General features: G+C 39.2%; 1 protein-coding gene across 3 annotated transcripts in view; it reads left to right on the forward strand.

Annotated features, from left to right (window-relative positions):
• Positions 1-11587, forward strand: part of LOC144026166 (PDZ and LIM domain protein 7-like) — a 33064-nt gene that overhangs the window by 6653 nt on the left and 14824 nt on the right. For all 3 annotated transcript variants that reach the window (XM_077532753.1, XM_077532750.1, XM_077532752.1), the window contains exons 3-5: positions 5670-5821; positions 9816-9843; positions 10679-10869. In XM_077532753.1, coding sequence (XP_077388879.1) covers positions 5670-5821; positions 9816-9843; positions 10679-10869 — 371 coding nt within the window. The remainder of the gene's footprint in view (positions 1-5669; positions 5822-9815; positions 9844-10678; positions 10870-11587) is intronic.

The following is an 11587-nucleotide window of genomic DNA, read 5'->3' on the forward strand; positions in this document are numbered from 1 at the left end:
TTTCCATGCTCTTTGTGCACCCCCTTTGCTTTCCTTCCCCCTCTTGTTTGTGAGCCTGGGAAGCTACCCTTTCTCAGCATTCCTCACATTTTTCTTGCATCCACCCTGTCGCTGCCAGTAGACAATCCCTGCCTCCTTTCTGTGTCTTACACACTCAACCATATGTTCACGAATAGTCTAACAGTTCATATTTGTTTAATTTCTACTCATGTCTGCTGATTAATTATTGACAATTGATAGGATTAAAATTTAGTTTTGTATTTAATTATTCAAACAACAGTTTAGTTGATGTATAATTGTTTGCTGATATTTAATACATTTAAAATATAAATAATACAAGATTCACTATCATTTAAAAAATTACCTTAAAATGCAGTATATCCACCTATCATTTTAAGGCATATATAAAATTAATAACACTTATATTATTCATCTTTCCTAATTCTTGTAACTTTCTTACAAAAAAATGGGTTCGTCGACCATAAATATTAGCTCTGTATCACACAATAAGAGAAGAATAAGGTGCACATTAGTCTTTGTCAGGAAAAAGAAAAATACTTGGCTGTGTGACCTTTTATTTGGTTCTTATTAATGGTGGTTCCATCGTACTTTAACAGCTTGGGACCAAGCGGAATCCTTACCTTAAACAGTAAAAGCCATCACAGTGTGCTTGTACTTTCCACTCCACCACTGAAAGGAAAACAAAGGAGAGAGGAAAAGCCAATAAAACCTTCCTCTCCTTTCAAAAAAAAAAATGTTCTTTTACACCCCAGTAGCCTTGTCACTGGCATAAATTCTATTTGAGTTCCTCAAAGCACTGTTTTGTTTTTGGCCACATTATTTGAATATGAATGTAATTCTAAAATGAGTTTCCAGTAAAGATTTACATCAATTTATTATGGCTTATGGTTTCTACAATGTCAAATTCATTTCACAACCATTTCCCCGTAAACTCCTCAAATTAGTCATGTCAATTCCCTCTGCGTGTCCAACCCAAAATGAGAAAACAATGATGTCATCATTCCATGTACCATTTATTATATCGCTTGTCCTGTTCAGTGTCACAGGGAAACTGAAGTCTATCCCAGCTGAGAGGTGGGGTGCGCACTCGACTCCCCATGATGTCATTTAAACGTTATTTTGACACATTTAACAATTCTCTCCTAGAGCTTTTCGAACCACCATCATGCGCCACCATGCTTTTACAGATTGAAAATTATTTGGCTTGCTAATGATAAAACTAACAAAGTTTCCCAATTTTACGAGGAGCATTTCAGTTGGTAAAAGCGTAGTTCATTGAGGTTTCGTGAAACAACTTTTCAAAGCAGCTAGATATTCACAAGAATTCAGGCAGGTAATCAACATTTGAATCCATCTTGCTAAACCTCAATACTATTGTGGCCGCTGATGGATGTGATCATTTTACTCTTAGTTTCTGTGGACCTTTTCCAGACGAATGTGTTTTTTTTTTTTTTTTTTTGAAAGAAACCATCTGATGTCTGGTCAATGTATGAACTCATGACCATAATCTGATTCGTTCCTGGAACTCGTCTCATAAATAGCGCACGTCGTTACCTCTCAATTTGATTTGACCTTGAGGAAAATGGACATGTGGTAAAAGTAACATGATATCTCTCCTTCTACTATATTGTTAACCAGAGAAATCATCCAATTAATAAAGCATGATGTGAAATTGCAGTTTCCGTCAAAGTCAAGTCACAGTTGGAGGTCTACTCCTCAGGAGTTTCTGCCCTAGATCTTAGCCAGTGCAGCTATATCAACATTCTGATAAAATGATGTGCGTCCTCCTGCGCGCCATCTGCTTTTTATCAGCGAACACATGTCCCGTCATCGGAAATCAAATGTTGGGAGGAAATTGCAGATGATGTCATGTCAATAAGCAAGTAAGGAGACGTCGAATGTCTCACTGCCACAGCTGGATGTGTCGAGATTCTTTCGCTTTGCATCAGTGTCTGACATGTCAGCCATCTGTTTTTGGATCACTACCCTTAAAGCCTCCCTCGTACACTTGAGCAAAAGCAGCCTTGTTAGAGGGCCGAATGAATATTTCAGTACCTACTGATGGATTGCCCACAGGGGGCTTGTCTCCTGTGGCGAGTTGACAGCAAATTTCTTGCGTTGTGAACAGTGTAGCGGTGTTTTAAGGTGAGTTAATGCGAGGTGTTTCGACTGCACAATGAGGTCTTGTTCTTAAAGGTTTGGTTCCTCCTTTCTCGTAGGACTATTTGTGGATTTGTATCAGCTGTGCCGTGTGAGTGATGTCAGGACGGACAGTCTCCCGGGCCCCAAATAGCTGTGGAAATAATACAAATGAGCTGGGGCTGAGTTACCCGGCCAATATACCTGGAGCTGCAAATAAAGTTCAGTGTGGAACAAAACAAGCCAAGGATAGTGTTCGGCATCAGTCAACAAAAGCACTTGGAAGAGTGTATTGAAGACCTTGCACGTTGAAAGGCTCCCGCCGGGGAATTGAAATTTGATCTCCTTGCAAAACACCTCTGCCGCAGTGCTCTTGTGAACGGCAGATTGATTAAAAAAAGGCTTCACTTCTAATAACATCATTTATTTGATGTGTGTAGCTACTTAATAGGTGCCCCCCCCCCCCCCCCCCCAAAAAAAAAATAAAAAAAAAATAAAAAATTAGTCCATGGTGCCTCTGCCATGCATGCGTCACCCTTGCATTGTTACTTAAGAACCTCGCTTCCTGTGAGCCACTATATGAGTGCAAGTTACATTGTGGAATATGTTTCCCCACTGTCCTTTGCCACATTTACAAACTGCTGGGGATAGTGTTTCCGACTTTACACCCCCCCCACCCCCACCCTGAACCAACCAAAGGCCTGAGGACAGCAACTTTGGGTGCTGCCTTCTCAAGTGAGGGAATGGCTGCATTCTGAACCTGAGACAGGAACACAGGTGTCTGTGTCCATCACTCAATACATGTAAACAACCTTTGCAGAGTTTATAGCATTAAAAATGTTTTTTTCATTTTCTAACGGGCCGTATTCTAATCCGCCACATTCTTAGTTAGCCAAATTAGCTGTTTTATAAGTTATTATATCAGCTTTTAGTATTATATTTGTTGTGCACAATTATTATAACAATCTGGGCCATTTTAATATTTTTTGATCAATAATGGAAAAGACAAATCCCACTGAATTTGATTTCGAAAATCAATTACATTTTACTAATATGAGTATTTGAAGTATTGAGAGTTGATATTTTGCATTCTTACAGTTTGATTTTTCCCATACAAGGTTAAAAAAATCTTGTTTTTTAGATTATATTTGTCATGGACCGCCATGCAATTAGTGCATTTATCGCCTGTTTGTCCTTACTATTATGGCCTGACATTTAAAATCATCAATCACTTTTTGTAAATGGGACTTCAGACATGGATGTTTCAACATACATTTATACATAAAACCAAGGCAGCATAAAAAAAAAAAGAGGCTAAATTAGATGTTTTTTTGTACACAGGTGGCTTACTCAATTATTTAGCTAAATTGATACATGTAAATATTGCAATAATCCACTTGAGGCTCTATTACATGATTGGTCAGTTGCCAATTAATGTAGGCAAGAGCAAATTATACACTGCCTGGACACATTAGGTAATACAAGCTCAGGCTAGTGAGGTCCAATATAGACACTGTATCACAAATTTGACTTTTACAAGCACTTCTCAGCACACGACAATGCAGTTGTAGCCTACTGCAAGCACAAAAATAAAGTCATTGTTAAATTAATACCTCTCAGACTGTCCATCAAAACAGAGCCTTATTATCCTTACAAGGCAAAATAACAATAGAAAAATTTCCTGCACTTGCTTCCATTAAATGATGCAGGTGGTATAAGTACGTTGCAGTCTAATACACGTTCAGGAGGAATGCACAGGACTGTTAAGGAAAAATACATTAATGTGGTTTTGATGTAGTGAGTTTTTATGGATTCAGTCAAGAGCGGGTTTGCATCTGTAACAATTTGTTCCAGGACTTACAGAACACATTGTAGGATGTTGCTAATGATTTAATCTAGGTAAAATTACTTTTACGAGGTATTGTGGCAATAAAAGGGAGGTCAGACTTTGTCTGTCAGCAGCAGGGAACCTCAGTGGTTTACCAGACTGTGCCTCCTTTTAGAATATGTCAAAGTGTCAAAGTCATTGTTATTTTTGCCATAGAAGACTCATAAAAGTTTTTTTATTTATTTTTTATTTATTATTTTTTCAGTTGACAAGCTGTTTCTTTTTTAGTCTGGCTCATGGCTTCCAGAGGAGGCCAATCAAAAGCAATTAAAGTGATGTTTTAACTTGACTGTAAAAGAAGAATTGCCTCAGAGGACGGCATTTCTTCTTATTTTTAGAGTTAACACGCTTTGATTTGAGGCGGGCCGTCTTTGTGGGGGCGCACTGCCGAGCTGTCATCAGTTTACAGACATTACCTCCTTGCTCGCACAAGTGTTTATGTTTAATGTGCAGAATCAAAGCAGCGAGCGCGATAGCTTAGCTGAACATGGCAGAAAGCGATCGATTGAACTGCTGAGTCCTCTGAGCTTGTGATGAGCCAACATTTGCAGGGATCCATGACACCAGTGAGTAATCCTAATGGGGTTCTCTGCCTGAAATCCTGGTGCAGGCGCTCTTATCTGATGCCACTTTGTACTTCACTTATCAGTGCATTTGACACACGGGTCGTGTTTCATTAAGCCGCATGGCCAAGCTGACAGGGGCCTTACTAAACCTGATTTGGCATCTCCCCTCTTTGTGTTAGCGCTTTTAGTGGAGATGGCAGGCGAGAGGCAATTCTACCTAGATTATAGACTCTGCCTTTTTCTTCCTGTTTGTAACAAGACCTCACAGCGTTGACAGAACGTCTGCCCCGAGAGGATGAGGTCACCGTTTTGTCAGTGAAACCGGTCAGAGACATACCTGCCTGCGTGGAAATAACGACATGGCTCCTCCGGTGAAATTATGCGATCGCATGAGGCATGTGGCGGCTGTCTGAAGCGTTCAAGGGCTGCTTTCATCATCTGTTGGCACATCTGCAGTGAATCATGTGATGACTGATGACATCATGATGGCCTTTTCCCTCGTAGTGCTGAGTGAAATCTCTCCCCTGGCTTGTCTGACTGTACACACTCCATGAGTGGCTTATTAAGTGTTATTAACAAGCATTAAATCACTGTCAGCCCTTACATGACTTTTGGATTCATATTTTCTGTTTTGTGGTTTCACATGCCCCCTGTTGTGCGGATCATCAACAAATGGGATAATGGTTTGTAATTTAGAGGCTGTGGACGCAAAAGATATTTTCAGCTGAAAATAGAAAAGCCCATTGTTGTTTTGGATGCAAGGGTCTGGATGTAGATTTGTTTTTGCTTTTTTTTTTTTTAAATAAGCGACAGGGTTATTTTCTTGGTGAAAATGGATGTCACAACCAAAATAACAACAGTGCTTTTGTAGTATTTTCTATGACTGTTATTCTAAAAAATTATAAACTTGTATGTATTCAACAGAGTTATTGACATGAAATTCTAAAGCCTCACAATGTCACTTATAAGCTCACGATGACTTTAGAATGAAATGAGCATATTGTGCACAATCCCTCAGTCTGAAACCCGTTTCTATTCTGTCTTCTCTCTTCCAGCTGACCCCGGGTGGGAAGGCAGCTCAGGCTGGCGTTGGGGTCGGAGACTGGGTGGTCTCCATTGATGACCTTAACGCGGAGGACTTGACCCACGTGGAGGCCCAAAACAAGATCAGAGCAGCGTCGAACTCGCTCACGCTCACTCTTAACAGGCAAGTTTGACTTTACTGTTGATCTCGCGCAAGTGCCGAGCTACAGTAAATCATTTCACATTAATATCTGCTTTATACTCTACCAGATGAGCTTTCACAGTGCCTTTTAAAACAGGAGCAATATTAAACTTATCAGTCACAGCATTAGACCCACAGATAGTGAGATACATTTCCAAGCTACAGCAAAAATTATGCTTTTACAAAAATAATAGCGTTTTGTTTAGCGGTATTCATGTTACGGTACGTTTTATAGTTTGCAAATCATAGTCAAGTGCATGCAGTGGCCTTTGTCCTTTTGAGCCCTGGTTAATCAAAGTACACAGTTCTATAGATTAATACACTTTGTTGAAGAACCTGAGCCAGAAAATGTTTTTATGTTTTCGGTAATTTCAATTAAAAGTGGTTGACCTTCATACAAGTAGCACTTAAGAATTGCCCACGGAGATTCTGCCAAGACTTTCTGACTGATAAAGTATCTCTTCAGAGTGCAAAGCAAAAAGGATTCATATGGTGCTTAATTAAAAAGGAAGAAAAAAAAATAAGACCACCCACCCAAAGGAAGTTGGACTGTTTTGAGGTTTGAATAAAATGAGAAAGTATTGACTCGTCGAGTCATAAACATGAGGCGGGGGAACTGTCAGGAGACTCATTTAGATTTTGTGATCCCCCATAAGTTCAGATGCTGTGATCACAGCTGTTGCTCAGCCAATTTCCACCCCATCCAGCTCTTTGGGTTTGCCTGCCAACACTCTGGGGCTGATATGTACTGACAAATCTTTCACTTAGGTTTCCCTTTGATTTTCTAGATAGCGCAGCCAGAACTTCAAATAGTGTCAGTCTGCTATACGCGTGCATGCAATTCAAATATAGAATCTTATTCCCCAAAGGCACAAAAAAACAATGAATCCATCCGAGTCTGACTGGCCCCTTCATAAAATGTTTTACGTCAATGCTGCACAAATTAATATAACTAACTAATCCAGCTTTGATGAGGAATGTGCTATTGGCATATAGTGTAAAAAGAGTAACTGTAAACTAGTGCTGTCACCATCTAATATTTTTAGAATCGATTAGTCTATTTTAAGTTTTCATTAAAGTGTATTACAAAAACATTTTTTCCCCTGATTACTGTTTATTAGCTAGTGATTGGTGGTAATTTTGTACTTTGTATTCGTTTAGTGATAAAAAAAAAAAAAAGGGGGGGGGTGGATTGATGTACTACGTTGCCAGTTTGGTCATTGTTTTCCAAAGTAAAAACAGATGTTTGCAAATATCTTAATTTGATTAAACACAGACGATATGAAGGACCACAGAACAGAATGGCTCGAAACGATTACTGTACTCGATTCTTAAAATAGTTGTCGATTTAATTTGATCATCGCTTAATGAATTTTGACAGCTCTACTGTAAACATTTCACACTAAAACATTCATAAGAAATTGTCACATCACATATTGAGCTAACACTGTGAATGTGCTAAAAAAAAAAATGCAAATATTAAAAATACAAACTTTTTCCACGTTGTTATGAGGTTTTGCATGTAGAATTTTGGAATAAGGATTTCTCACCCAAATGTGAAAAAAGTAAGGTGCTGTGAATACTTTCTGGATTGTACAGATTGAGCGGAAAGGTCAAAGGGCAGTCGTGGACGTTTGTTAGTGGGCTCAGAGTTCATACTTGTTGAGACGCAGCCAGCAATGTGAAGATCCAGCCTGTTAAATCAACGCTCTTCTTGTTGTTATTATTAAAGAGGAACGTTGCCAGTTGTGTTTGCTACCTTGGCAGTCATTATCTATTTTCTTTTGTGCTCTGAGAGGAGGGCAGCTGCACACTGATGAGAGACGAGCACTTTTCTTTTTAACATCACTGTTGACCTTTTTCATAGTTTTGAGTTGATACCAAAATGTTATTTGAATGATATATATTTCTTTTTAACATCTTTTTTTTATGAATGGAGCATAATAAAAGCACAGTGCTATTCAGAGGTGTATTTATGTGTAACAGTAAACCCAGTATAATTATGAAAATCGGAAATAATATCAATGATGATCTCATTTTGAAAACATCCAACTTTTGTATGAGCTCCGCTTGCCTCACGCAAATAATTGATTCATGAAATGAGGTCAAATGATCTCATTGATATCATTTGTTTGGTCTCACGGGTCAAACTCGGTCCAGGCAAACTCGTTCCCCTCAAAAACACAAATCATTTCCACATATTTTTCTCACTAGCGTTGAATAAAAACCTCAAGACAGTGATGACACTTTTTTTTTTTTTTTTTTTTTCCACGATTAAAGCGTGGCTCATCAAATTACGGGTTAGGACTAGGACAGCCGGCGAGCTCCGGCGCTGTGAACGTCACATTGATTTGTCGACACGTCGGTATGCTCTGCTTTCCGCCGCTCACTGTATTTGTTGTCATCCTGTCTTTAGCGCCTCTTAATCAGGGCTTGGACAGGCAAACATAAGCGCTTGTTCATCCCAGGAAGCAGCCATTGCATGTGTTTACAGCCTCACACAATGTAGGTGACTTACATGCAAGTTCATTCTTGTTGTAACCTTTTATTGCTTTTTGTCAGAGAGGTAATGCGTTTGGATGAACAGACAACTGTAGCACTCCACTCACTGACGGCAGAAATGTGCATCCTGGGATTAAAGTTAAAATGTATGGAGCATTTGAGTTGAGAGGGTGATTATGTGAGATGTAGTAGAGTACAACATACAGTTCCTTTGAGCTATTTTCTTGCACTCTGGCACAGTAGTTAGCACTCCCCTCCCCCAAAAAATGCACATAAGAGTACTTTCAGGGTTACTGTGTTTGAAATTTGTTCAGCAAGTTTTAGTCTTGAATGATCTTTGGATTCTTTTGTTTATATTGGCAAGGGCTGCAGCCAATTATTATTTTAATAACCAATTAATATGTTGATTATTTTGCTCATTAATCGATTAAAAAAAAAAGTTTTAAACTCCATTCCTTTATTCGAACGGCTTATTTCGCATTGACAGTGCAGAAAATGGACAAACTTAAATTAATTATGATTCAGATACGAGTTTGGTGCATAAATGACCAAAAATGTTGATCACTGTTTTCCAAAATGAAAGCAGGCATTTGAAAATGTCTTGTTTTGGATTCATCACCAAGATAATCAGTCTGATTTAAATGGAGGACTACAGAAATCGGATAATATTTATCTCTTGGTTATTCAATCACAACTAGTTCAAGGTGTACCCCACCTACTGCCCGAAGCCAGTTGGGATAGGCTCCAGCATCCCTGCGACCCTAGTGCGGAAAAAGCAGTTACGAAAAAAATTGATTATTCAATCGATTAATCAACTAACTGGAATCATTTTAATTTTGCATTAAAGTGCATTGCTAGTTTTTCCTGATTACTGTTTATTAACCAGTGATTGGTTGATTTCGTACTTTGTATTCGTATAGTGATTGATGATTGAGTGAATGATGACCGGTTTGGTCATTGTTTTCCAAAGTAAAAACAGATGTTTGCAAATGTCTTATTTTGATTAAACACAAAAGATAATCAGTCTTCCATGAAGTACGACTGAAATCAGTGAACAATTACTGTTGATATGGTGAAATCACAGGATTTGGACCATTTTCAATGAAAAAATGGTTCCAAACAATTACTCGATTATTAAAGTAATTGATTAACTTAATAATCGATTAATTTTGACAGCTCTATTGTGGACAACGAACAACATGCGCCGAATCCTATTCGGTGATGGGGAGTTGCGTGTAGGGGAGGCAATCATCGATTCATCAACGGGGGAGGGGAGTGCGCACGTTTTGGGCAAGAAAAGCGTGGCGAGCCGCCGGGCTGATAAAGCACAGGGGGAAACCCTGTACCAAACTAAAATACACATTGTGTGTGCTAGACTGTTACATATCTCAGAATACAACAGTCTCTCTGTGTTTTGTGCTGGTGCACTATATGGAAGTTGGACCTAACTCATGTTCCTGTCATTTTTCCACAGAGCTGTCAAAGTTGACGCAGAGCAGAAGGTAAGCCTCGATTCGTCTGCCGTTTCCACTCACCACATGTGCAGAAACAATTTGGGCACATACTAAATTGCTTTGATTGAGGCTTCCCTTAATTGTTGCTCACATTTGACCTGAATGTGGTGCCGTGTCACTTTGGCTTTAAAGTAATGTGATTGGCCTGAGTCACCTGTCAAGCTCTGACAGCGTCCAGAGGCGGCACATTAGCGAAGCATCATCGCGCCACTGAATCATTCCACCGGATGGAGTGGCGTGAACGATGCTGTGGAATTTCCTGTGTTTTATTTATTTATTTTTTTTATTGGTTGCGCAATGCCTTACATATCCCCTGATAGCAGACGGGAAGTGATTGTGTCACATTTAGTTTTGCTGCTGCGTCTCTTAAGAGCCACTTGGCTTGCTGATTACAGTTTGAAGAGCACAGTGGTGTCATGAACCGCCTTGTGCTGCGCTCTGTTATTAGAACAGCAGCTGGGACGTGATACTTCCACAAAGCCACGGCTGCGTTTTAGTGGCTGTCCTTTTCAGTTGGTGTCGAACACTCATTGCAAAATCTATTTTATGTGCAGCAATTTCTCATGTTGAGCACTTTCATTTGATCATTTTAAGAGGATATTCGGGCTACACATAAATTGCATGGCTTTTGAGCACATATTCTTTGTGCAAGGGGAAAAAAAGGCCTGCAGGCTTTGAGTAGTTCATGATTTGTGTGTAGAAACTACAGTCCGAGGCTTTAAATGAAGTTCAGTCATTAAAAATTATGTCTTTGTGTGGCAAATGTTTTAACTGCATGTTGTGTGCTGTGCTGCATTGTCTCCCCTCTCTCACCACTACGTAGGACTCGCGCTCCGAGGCTAACGTACAGCCAAAGTACTCCTTTGCCCCGAGCACCACCATTAACAAGATGGCGAGGCCTTTCTCAGCAGGGGACGCTAGTACAGGACCTGTCATAAAGCCTGTGGCCTACTCACCTAAACTTAACACGCCTCGCTCTCAGGGCCGCGCCAGTGTGCTGCAGCCACAGAACGGGTAGGTGCAGCAACAAACGTGGCAAAATGACCACCACACATGAAAGCAACTTTTATCTCAGTTAGAGTTGGCCTCAAATGGAACTTATTTCCAGGAATCGGTAAAGAAATGTAACATAAACCACTTTTATGGGCCTCTGATGTGTCTTTGGTTTTTATGTGCTCTCTGCGTATAGACCTTAACCCAAGCGTGACATGATCAAAAATTCCCATTTTGCCAGACTTTTACACAGTTTCTGTAGATATATTTTCAAGTTATAAACATTACTTATGGATATCTAATAAAAAACTTAGGCCCAAGTAAAAATTATGTCACCCAATAAAAGCCCAGCCAAGGTAAAGTAATGGAAATACAACAATGACGTTAATAGGAATTTAACTACACTTTTTTGATACACTCTGGACAAAATTAAAGTAAATTAATCTAGGGCTGGGCAGTATGGACAAAAAAATTAAATCACAAATTTTTTCAGTCATTCAGGACGATTACGATTTTAATCTAATAAACCAAACAAATGCTTATTTAAAGGTTTCATTTATTCAAAAATAATACCTATGCAAAATTTTCAGACAATAATTTATACTGATTCTATATCAGTTTTAACATAAACTTAACATTGATAGTTAGAAAAGCAACTCAAAAGAACATCTGGATGTAACACAACATAAGAGCAGCAACTCTTAATAATCCAGAAGACAAAAATTGATTTCACGGTTTA

Source organism: Festucalex cinctus, chromosome 9 (genome assembly GCF_051991245.1).
Source record: "Festucalex cinctus isolate MCC-2025b chromosome 9, RoL_Fcin_1.0, whole genome shotgun sequence".
Taxonomy (NCBI): domain Eukaryota; kingdom Metazoa; phylum Chordata; class Actinopteri; order Syngnathiformes; family Syngnathidae; genus Festucalex; species Festucalex cinctus.